Source organism: Etheostoma spectabile, chromosome 5 (assembly GCF_008692095.1).
Source record: "Etheostoma spectabile isolate EspeVRDwgs_2016 chromosome 5, UIUC_Espe_1.0, whole genome shotgun sequence".
Lineage (NCBI taxonomy): Eukaryota > Metazoa > Chordata > Actinopteri > Perciformes > Percidae > Etheostoma > Etheostoma spectabile.
In genome coordinates this window covers 24,177,974-24,189,346 of record NC_045737.1, presented here as the reverse complement: position 1 = coordinate 24,189,346, position 11,373 = coordinate 24,177,974, and the positions used below count along the sequence as shown (strand labels likewise).

Here is an 11,373-nt window from a genome sequence, read left to right as displayed (position 1 = left end):
ACACACACACACACACACACACACACACACACACAACACACCGTATCAGTACTCAATCAGCACCTATAACAGCATTACCATAACAAAACCATCCTTTGGTTTCCCTCCGCTCATATTTACACATTATATTCATCACTATCGCTCATCCCTGTCCCGAAACCACCCGATGATGTCAATTGCTCCTATTGCTGCCTCCCTGCCTTGCACAATGAAATAGATGTTCGCCACAAATAGATAGGCAGTTGCCAGCTGTCTTCCAGACCAGGGCAAACAAAGAGGCCACTAATAAATCCAGCTTTACGGCTGGACAAGATCAACCACACTCCCTGCCTTCTTGCTCCATTTAATGTGGCTTCCTCTGAACAACAGAGAATAAATTAAATGCCTCTCAGTCAGCAATAAAACAATGCAAACATCTTCCTGAAAGGATATAAAAGAAGATGGAGGTGTTGTCTAGGAAATGGTGATGGAGGCAGTGTTGCGACATGGAGGCATGATATTAGACAGAAGGATTAAATATGAAGAGACCAGAGGGCAGCCCAGCAGTTAGATATGAATCATGGCCTCTGATATGCTATCTGATGCATATAGATAGACATGGATATGAAAGAAATGTGTAAATGGACAGCAAAGTCTTGATTGGGATCATCAGGTTTTGGGTGATCACTGCACTAGAAAATGATCCAGCCTCATTCTTAGACTTGTGAGGGGGTTTGGGTGCCCATGACTGAGCTTGCTTGGAATTACACGGGGTGGGCCCACCCTAGAAATTTTAACAGATGAGTTGCTGCCAAAAGGAGTCACCGCCTTGGCTGCCCACAGGATCAGCAAGCCAACTTGACTCTTAGTCAAAAAGACCCCTAATGGGAAACTCAAGAACAGAGAGCTACAGGACAAAATAAAGCCATGGGACTTGGGCATTATATTGATTATCATTTCTGCCTTTTATTTGTAAGACAAAAAGTGTGTTGTTTCTTTTCTTAAAAGGTACATGGTCTTCCTTTAAATTGATCCTGACTTTAGCTGAAAAAGCAGCCATAGGGGCCACAAGTCGCAATTGTAGGCAGTGTTCAGTGTCAAAATGACTTATTCATTGCTTCCATTTTTTTTTTAAATGTTAAAATGGCTGTTTTGGTCAGATTGGTCTTACCCTTTATTAATGATTTATTGTGATCATCATTCACTCTCAGACATTTTCCAAGACTGGTTCGGATGATCGATGCATAGACGTTTTAAATTGGTGCTGATGTGGCTGACATTTAGGCTTGTTTTTTCAGACACGGTGGGAATAATTTGCAAAAAAAGGTTCCTATGAACTGGCCTCAGCTGTACTGGTAGCTGCATTGTCTAAGTTACCAGTTGCACTAGCCATGCTGCGTGCCGTAAAACACAATGCGTGAGTGTCAAGCTCATTAGTTGCAAACGTTTTACATTTGGTGTGGGGTGCATAGCCCCTGCACCCCACCCAAAAAAAGAAAAACTACGCCAAGGATTCAGCCAATCATATGTACAAAATATGAAAGTTCAATCTCTTCAGACGTTACACAGTGTTGCCTTTAAACAAAAGAAACGTCTCTGTCATCAGCACACCTACAATCATCGTTCTCTCTCGTTCTCTAGGTTGTTTGCGACCAAGTGCAGTGGCTGCATGGAGAAGATCGCCCCCACAGAGTTTGTGATGCGCGCCCTGGAATGCGTCTACCACCTGAACTGCTTCTGCTGCTGCGTGTGCGACCGGCAGCTGAGGAAGGGCGACGAGTTTGTCCTGAAGGAGGGTCAGCTGCTGTGCAAGATAGACTATGAGAGGGAGAAGGACTTACTCAGCTCGGTTAGCCCGGATGACTCAGACTCAGGTGAGCCCTATGCACCCTTTCACACCAGAGTGAGAACAACACGGCGGTGCCATCATCATATGGCACCACAGTGTTGTATTCTGTATGCTCGGTTCCATCACAGTGGTAGCCAACATAGAGATAGAGACTGAATCTAACTCGTAGGGGTTGGGGCAAAAATTTGATTCACGTACAGTACGTATTGTGATATTTTTGCGGACCACTTTTAAAATTTATAATTTTGCCTAGAATCAATATTTTTTTAATTAAAAAAAAATAATCGTTGATTTATCTGTTTCCAGCAAAACTGAGCAAAAGCAGGAAATGCAGAAAATCCCTGTACTTCTTTACAATTGAAATAAATGTTGGACTGACATTTGATGGGCGTTCTACAATTAGTTTTTATAAATGTCTCATTATATTTATATAATGCCTCTCGAAGTGTAATTCAACTTTTGTTTTTGTTAAAGAAGGAAAAGAAAATTGCAGTACTCAATACTATCGAATTGCAATATTTCTAGAATCGCAATTTATGAAAATCCCAAAATAAATTGACTCGGCACCCATGTATCGTGAAAGAATTGAATCGAGACAACAGCATATCGTCTCAGCCCTACTAACTGGATTTAGTTTGTAATATTAAAAGGAAAAGAACAATATTAATTTATCCTTAAATTAGTTGCCAGATCATTTGCTGAACATCTGAGATTATTCAGATAGCTTGCACGCAGCCTAGGCAGTAAAAACTTTCAAAAATATGGCTCCATCTGCAGCTTTTCAATGGTGGATTTTGTAGCATTCTACTGTAATTTAAGCGGGTTGGTTTATGATACAGTAGGAAGTGGAAACAGGATGAAGCCAAGCCACCCTGTATTAATGGCTCTCCATGCGTGGGCAGGATCTGGTGCTGGAAAGAATTAAATCACTGCATCATGGTGAGTGACAGAGGGATTTGGGGCCTTTTTGCAGAAAGCCTGCGCCCCAGCTCTTATCAGCTCCAGTGTTCCTCGCCTATAGCCTCCACACACAATGAGGCATCTCGCCAAACCTCACTGTTCACTACCATCTGGCTCACATTTAGACATGCACAAAAGCGAGGGAATTTGTCAAATACATCTGTGCCTGTGTCAAGTTTGTCAACTTGTGGGAATGTTTGCTCTGCGTCTTCCTCGCTTTCGTGTCCCGGTGCGTCGCACAGGCATGTCTTTTGTGCATCTCTACAGTTTTCAAGATGGAGAAAATGTTGACATGAAGGTTGACATGAAGGAGGTTAACCTCGGCATGTGGCAGACCAAATGTAGGTTTTTGGAGAAGAAATGTATATACTTATCAGAAGCAGATAACAGGAGACACTGAGTCATCATGTATGGTTCTCCTTACAGCATCGAGACCCCAAAATCATTGGGATTCATTAACAACACAGCCGGTTTACATTTGGAAACACTTGTTTTCAGCTTCACATTAAAGGAGAATTTAGTTTGTTTTTTATGTCATTCATTTATTTTTCCTGTTAAGTTTACATAGCTTTGTGGCATTTGTGGCAGGTGAAACTTATTTAAGTTACATATTTCATGCTATACAGCATATCATGCCACTTTAATTCACCCACCAACTGTTTTAAAATCAGAGGTAATTATGATTTATTTTTATTTATAAAAAATTATTCTTCTTTGCCCTCAAAAGAGGACACACCTTGACGATACAGTGTGTGTAACAGGTTTTCAAGTTCCACATTGTTTTCATGCTCCGACAGTACATAAAATGCATCATCACTGCATTCAATTTTAGACTTACTCTTGAAGTACGGAATTGTTCTGGGGCAGTATTGAATTTGTAGTTTTTGTATGTAATAGCTGCAAACAGCAAGCTGGCATTAACGTAAAACAAAATAAATAACAAAAAAACGAAATCCAATTACACTAATATATACGTTTTAATGACATGTTGTAGAATAGAATCATAGAAATCGCACCCGCTTTACTTCCCCAAACTATAATATCCTGCTTCTGACATTAAAAAACTAGCAAGTATGAAAGTTGTCATAATAGATCTGAAAGAGAGAGATAAAAAGGGTTTTTTCTTTCTGTGTCACAGGAGATGCATTTCCCACATGTACTTGCGTTGCCTTTTTCATGTTGCACTTGATGTAGTATTCTTATCAGAGATTGATTTAGTGTAAATCAGACAAAGCTGAGCACAATACATTACATATGACACAGTGTCCAGTTCAATCACAAATGTGCATATTTCATTGTGCTCTCCGAGAGCAAGAGCCGTAGCCTTCTGTAAGTCTAATCATACATGTGACCTTTTCCTTTTTGTAATGAATTGATTACATAAGTATCAAAAACACATGTGTCTCCTTTGATTATGCACTTGTGGTGTGTGAATCTCCCGGAATGGGGAAGAACAAAAATATATTTATCAGCGGACTGTCACTGACTAAGAGGGTGTAGTCAGTTCAAGCTTTTTCTGCTGATGATTTAGAAAAATTACTCTTTCTGCAGAGAAAAGTGACGATGAGGAGTTGGACATCAAGCCCGAGAAAGGCATAGGAGGCCAGGGGAAGGGGGATGATGGGAAGGATCCCAGGAGGCCAAAAAGGCCACGAACCATCCTGACCACACAACAGAGACGGGCCTTCAAGGCCTCCTTTGAGGTTTCCTCAAAGCCCTGCAGAAAGGTAAGGCAAATCTTAAATAACCTGCGAGCAGTTTACACTGGAAAATAGGGAAACTTACTTAAGCTTTCTGAAGGGCTCCTAAGAAACCATGGGCTGTGGAGAGATGTATATATAGGTTTGTTTGTTTTTGTTTTGTTTTAGGACAAAATAAAAAATTGTTAATAACAAAAGATAACCTGGGAGGAAAATGTCATTTTTTATACATACAGTATTTATATTCCCTGGTCTCCATTTGTGGTAATGAAGGCTTAGATGCTGACCACGAGCCCTTCAGTAGTTTTACAAATAAAATTCTCAAATTTAAAAAAATCCCCCACCTAAGAGCTGCGCTTTGAAGTGGCAAGCAGTTTTCTGTTCTATGTTAACTGAGGCAGGCTGGTGTAACGCAGACCGCCTGCACCAAATGTCATACTGAGATAGGAGAACTGCCTCCATAGCCCGGGCCCTAAAACAGGCGCTGCACCCGGCCGAGGCTTTGAAGAGGCAATAAGCAAAGAGGTCCAAAAAAGCCACTGAAATTAAAGCAAATCAAAGCAAATCAAAGAGGCAAACATGGAGGATATGTTAAGTATTTCAGTGTGCTGTGTAATGTTTTGTTTTGAAGTGGGATGCTGTAAATCTTTTGTCTTGCTGGTTTCAGGTGAGGGAGACGCTGGCTGCAGAGACGGGACTCAGTGTTCGGGTGGTGCAGGTCTGGTTTCAGAACCAGAGAGCTAAGGTGAGAGGACAGGATGAAATAGATGTTGTGTCTGCATACAGCAGCCTTGTTCCATCTTACAGTCCAGCTAATAAATCACCTCAACTATGTGTGTTAAACTTATTGCTGCATTCCTTTCACAAATGTAAAAAAAATATATATATATATATATATATATATAAAATATAAAAGCCCAAGGAGTTGCAAATCTCGCTCACTCTTGCATTAAATGTCTACGCCCTCCTCTTTTCTGATTATTATCTTGTGAAAAACCTTTGATACTTGACAATGAAGTGCACTCAGATACTGATTCTGCGCGGTTCATTTGAGGGTGAACAGCGAGGAGCATCCTTTTTAAATTAAAGAGCGCATGTTAGTTTTGGGGGTTGCTCACAACTCTGACTCCTCCGTTGCAGATGAAGAAGTTGGCAAGAAGACAGCAGCAACAACAAGAACAACAGAATTCTCAGAGACTTGGCCAAGGTACGAAACTGTACTTACCCTGCACATACAATGGGAGCTCATTGTCTCAAAGCTCTTTCTCTGGGAAACCTTTTGAGTAGATATACTGCCACATTTTAGTCTTTCACATTTTCAATGCTTTAAAGCCCTCCTTTGTTTTCTTGTTGTTACTCAATTTTTTGGTGTGAGCTTCGCTGTGCAGAATGACGTATGTGCAGACTTTGGGTCTGGTTTTTCAATATAGGAGAAAGAGGAATGTCATTTTTATCCAGGCAATTGAACTTCTTTGTCGAAAAAAAACCCCAATCAAATACACAAAAGTTATTACTTAGAAATATATATTTCTCATATTGTAAATAGTGTGATTTACATGTGTTTTTTTTATTATAAAGCAGGTTGTGGTGTCATCTTAATATTGTGTAAATATCCATCCATAGAGAAATGTACATAGCCCGTATTCACAAACAAACCATCAGGACTACCGTATGGTTGTGATGTCACAAATAGGCTACACATAGGAATAAACTGCCGCTACAATGCTGTTACAGTCATTCCCCAGCTGCAATGATGCTGCAGAGACTCAGAGAGCGCAGATGAGAAAGTCGGAAATTCTGACCAATCAGAACAAACTGGGGTTTTTTGGCAGGGCGACTTAAAGACACTAAAACGGAGCGTATAAGGCAAAAATAATGAATACAGGTACATTCAGACAGACGATATGATAAAAAAGAATGTGTTTTTTGAACATTAAAGCATGTAAACTTGTTCTAGTCAAACCCAAAGTATGAACCTGAAAATGAGAATGACATGTTCCCTTTAAAGCAAAAAATGTGTATGCCATAAAACATGTCTGGAGCTGGTCTTCTTACCATAGCAATGTATTGCTTTAAATGTTGACATCTAGCTATTTAGAAGCTGTTCATGCATGAGAACTTGTTTGGTGACTGCCAAACAGCAATAACAAAAACAGCAATGGAAAGCACTGAATCCGACAAGAGGAGCTTATTCTCTTCTTTGCGTTCTGTTGCAATATAGTCAAATTGTAACTTGTGTTGTGAGAAAATAGTTCACAAATTAATGAGTTACAACATATTGCATATGTCTTACTGTGTAAACAAGAAGACTTCACATCAAAAGCAAGTCAGAAATTCTGTCTGAAAGCCAAGCAAAATGAATGGCAGACGTCATTTTGCAAAGCAACTGCAAAAGAAATTTCAGAGGGGGGATGGGCTGTAGTGATGAAGCCACAAGAGTTTTGGGTCCCTCTCACAAGTCAGTTAGCCAAGAGGAGTGTTTGTGAAGGGGACTGTGGAAACCACAGGAAAGACCACTCTAGGTTTCCATGGAAATACTAACAAAGGCAAGCAAGAAATCCAGGTATTTGGATGTTATTATGGCTATCTCACAAGCACCAGACTCCCTTTATTTGTGTCACGGCTTTTGCTCGGACAGTCTAAGAAAAGTGCAAAACAGAAAAAAGATCTGCAAAGATTCCTTCATTCATCGATTAGTTGTTATTCTTTCAAATTAATTAGCAACCATTTTGATAATCTATTAATCGGTTTGAGTCATTTCTTCCCAAAAAGAAGTAAAAATTCTCTGATACAGCTTCCTAATTTGTGAATACTTTCTGGTTTCTTCACTCCTCTTTGACAGTAAATTTAAGTTGTTGACAATCAAGACATCTGGAGATATCATCTTGGGCTTTGGAAAACACTGGTTTATATTTTTCCCCCTTTTTCTGACATTTCATTGACCAAACAACTAATTGATCAATTGTGAAAATAATTGACAGATTAATTAACTATATTAAACTAATTGTTAGTTGCAACTCTAACACAAAGATTTAGGGGAGCTTGCGGATCTAAAATTACCGGGTAGAAATGGGAATCTACCAGGAAGAATCTCTTAATACCTGCTGTTAATGCTCTCATCATCATGTTTTTCCCCTGATCCGTCCCACGTGTGTGCCCATTGTGCGTTGATACATTTACATTCTGTAGATTCATCCCAAAGGTTGTTGTTTTTTTTCTTTTATTTTTCATTTTCTGTAATGGTCTGCTCTCCTTGCCTTGCAGAGGTAATGTCCAATCGGATGGAGGGAATGATGAACTCCTTCACACCGCTGGCTCCACCGCAGCAGCAGCTGGTCGCCATGGATCAGAACGGTTACAGCACAGACCCGTTCCAGCAGGGGCTCACCCCCCCACAGATGCCCGGGGACCACATGAACCCATATGGTGAGCATCTACCAACTCCCAACCCCCCTCACCCCCACTACCAAAAAAATAAATAAAATAAAGCACACCACACACCCACTCCTATTCTAAAAAACACAGACATGCCTGTCCCTTGATCAACCTCATAGCTCCCCAGTGTGGGACATGTGTTCAGGCAACAGCTCTCCTGATTTAAGCCAGTCACAAAGACGTACGAGCAGCTTCTCCTCCCACACGAGATAACACAAACGCGCTCGTAAGCCATTGGGTTTTGAAGATGGTTTTCTTAAATCTGTTTAATATGGTTTTATCTCTCTGTCTCCACTTCTGAGACATGCCCTGTTACTGATGATGTTTTCCAATGGTGGTGAAAAATATGTGGTCAGTGTAAGACAGCTTGAGATGAAGTGCACTCCAGACAATGATTGAGGGTTGTGTGAGCTAATGAATCAGAATGGGAAAACAACAAGTCCCTGATTTCTGTGTGATACAGGGAAGAATTAAAATGCAAAGAAGGAGCGGGGGGGGGGGGGGGGGGGGGGGGGGGGGGATTAGTCAATCAAGTGTTAGTCCACAGGATGTAACTGGAATAACACATTTCTGAGTGATGTCCTCAACAAGCCCCAGAGGGACCATTTCCTGAAGTTCATAACTTCCTTATAATTTGCCTCCATTTAGTTCATCTCGGTAGTAAGAGACCAAATCCCCAGTCTCATCACTCCTTTGGTTTGGGGAAAAGAACAATATTGGCAAGGCATTAAAAGATACGTCTCAAAACACTGTCCCCATTTTGTGCAACACTATCATTAAGATCCAGAGTGTAATAAAGTTAACTATTCCCTCCAGAGAAATAACATGTTGAGGTTTTATGAAAGGCGGAAGCGGTTGCTATTAACCAGATCTTTTAGGAGGATGCCCCTTGTTTACATGCTCCCTCATACACCGCAATTGTCCCAGCGAGGGCAGCAAAAAGTGAGCTTTGATATCTTTGATATAACAAAACAGCTCTCCCAGTTGTGATGACACACAACAGCCATTTCTCAAAGTGACTATTAGTAATTATAATTTCCCAAAGCCGCTATAAATCTGAAATACAAGATTGCATTGATTTCACAGTCAGAGTGGGGTGTTGTTTTGTCGAATGACGCCTCTGCCACCGAATCCTGACGGTCCGATCTTTGTGTCATTCTCTCTGCAGGTAATGATTCCGCATTCCATGACATAGACAGCGACACGTCTTTAACCAGCCTCAGTGACTGCTTCATGGCATCGTCGGACGTCAACTCCATGCAAGCCCGTGTGGGGAACCCCATCGACCGCCTCTACTCCATGCAGAACTCTTACTTTGCATCATGAAAGAGAAGAGTGAAACAAAACAGCACAGAATAAACTGCCCATCTCAACCGAAAGCGCGATGGCCAGGAGTTTCCACACCAACATGGACACGACAGAAGAAAACCTCACAGTAGCTCCTGGTTATTTGCTGAAAGCTTACTCAAAGATAGTTAAAAAAAAAAAACCACAGTTGTTCGACAGTGAAGATTCTGGGGGGGGGGGGGGGGAACTTAAATTTTGTTTAGAGATTATTCGGTAGGATTGCTTATCTGTCACAGGAGATGCTCTTTGTTCCTTTAAAGAAAAACGTAGTAGATATTGAAGCCACTGATTACACACCCTCAAAACCAAATAACACAGTGAATTTATACAGTGCATGATCAATTGTAAACTAAAACTTTTTGTAAGCCCCCGCCCTTGGTTAAGATGTGGTGTTTGGACTGTTTCTTCTTTCCACTACATGGGTTTCCATGTTCACCGTTAGCATTTTGATCACTTTCAATAGGTTTAGATATCGTGTTGATAGTAAATAGGTGCAGCATGTCTGCAAGAGTGACTGTACAGTTGTGTATGTATGAGAGTTTGTGGTGAGAAAGAATTGTTTAGAGGAGAAAAAAGGCGGAGAATTTGTTGGACAAGTAGGATCAGTAAAGTGTAAATACTTTCCCCAGGCAAATTGGATGTGCATGTTACAAAATGGAAAGCATTCTATTTATTTAACTATAACAGGCTCTTGAAGGTGCATATTAAAACTGAAAAGCTTTATTTAAAAAGGAGAGCATTTTTTGTTGTTGTTGAGCAATTAGCGAGTTTATGAGTGTCACAGCTCATTTGTATGCCTTTTTAATATGAAGATTAACCCTTTTGTTTCATTTTTTTTTTCTTCAGCCAAGCTGTAAATGAGCAATGTTGCTATTTATTTCGTACAGACCATAAACCTTTTGTTGTCATTGTCATATGTGCATTCTCAAAATGTTAAAGTTGCTAATTGACCAAAGTTGACTGGTTTGATGAATAAACAATGTCTTTCTCCTGATAACATTAAATAAATGCCATTCAGTCATCATTCATATGGTGAACATGTCGAGTCCCAAAATGTCACCTGCTTCAGTGAACAGCCTTTTTTATAGTTCATTACAGGGGCCTTGTTAGCCAAGTTAGTGGCGTGGCTCAAGGTTGGCCTATTGGATGATTGTTACCAAATTTGGTACGTACATTCATTTTCCACAGAGGATTTGATCCTAATGACTTTGGTTATCCCCTGACTTTTCATCTTGCACCGATGCTTTCCAAGACATTCCCATCGGCGGTACATGTGTTTAGTGCTACTATAAGTTAGCATGCTAACCCGCTGAACTAAGATGGTGAACATGGTAAACGTACATACTTACTAGACAACAGCATGTTAACATTGTTGTTACTAGCATTTCGCTGGGCTCTGATTTCAGGGTTGCCATGGGTGCATGTGTGTGCGCATTGACTAGCAATCTGATATCATTTAAAAAAACTGTAAATAAAGAATAGAAAAATGTGAGACAGCTAATCTGAACACTAAAATGCAAATGAAAGTCATTCCAGATACTGTTGGCAGTGCGGAAAACTACAGACGATGACAATAAAATCTTTGTGTGAGTTCACTCTCCTGCGTATCTGTAGGAGATCAAATGAGTACAAAGTTTCTGACCTGTTTTTCTACCTAAATGCCAATCACCTATCACTCTCCGCCATCTGTGCTGTCAGACTAACTGTCAAGTGTCTTCTTCTTTTCTGATGTTATTTGACTTCAGTTGAACAGTTGACCTAATACTTAATCCGAAGCTTGGAACCATTCCAATGTGTGCCTCTAAGAGAATGAGTACAACGAGGCCGAAACACGTACATGTAGAGAAAGTCAGGTTTGAAAAGAGAAGTTCAGGTGACAGCTGCACGACTAGAGAGAGAACCCCACCTATAACCTCAGGGCTTGTCGGGCGGCTCCTTGGATGTACCATCTGGGTGCTCCTTCCTGACATCTCCTCAATGTGGCCAGGCAGGCTTCCACCCACTGTCTGCAAAGTCACGTGAACACACAGATAAACAGTGCATTTTATGAAAGTCTGTGTTACTAAGACACAGTATGTTCCTAATATCATACTCATGACAGGG

At 40.6% G+C, this 11,373-nt stretch overlaps 1 protein-coding gene across 2 annotated transcripts in view; it reads left to right on the top strand.

Annotated features, from left to right (window-relative positions):
- The window catches only part of lmx1bb (LIM homeobox transcription factor 1, beta b), a 46,899-nt gene extending 36,588 nt beyond the window's left edge, over positions 1–10,311 (top strand). For both annotated transcript variants that reach the window (XM_032516691.1, XM_032516690.1), the window contains 6 exons: positions 1,621–1,853; positions 4,340–4,515; positions 5,156–5,233; positions 5,629–5,695; positions 7,753–7,914; positions 9,092–10,311. In XM_032516691.1, coding sequence (XP_032372582.1) covers positions 1,621–1,853; positions 4,340–4,515; positions 5,156–5,233; positions 5,629–5,695; positions 7,753–7,914; positions 9,092–9,249 — 874 coding nt within the window. In that variant the 3' untranslated portion in view covers positions 9,250–10,311. The remainder of the gene's footprint in view (positions 1–1,620; positions 1,854–4,339; positions 4,516–5,155; positions 5,234–5,628; positions 5,696–7,752; positions 7,915–9,091) is intronic.
- The last annotated feature ends 1,062 nt before the right edge of the window (positions 10,312–11,373 follow it).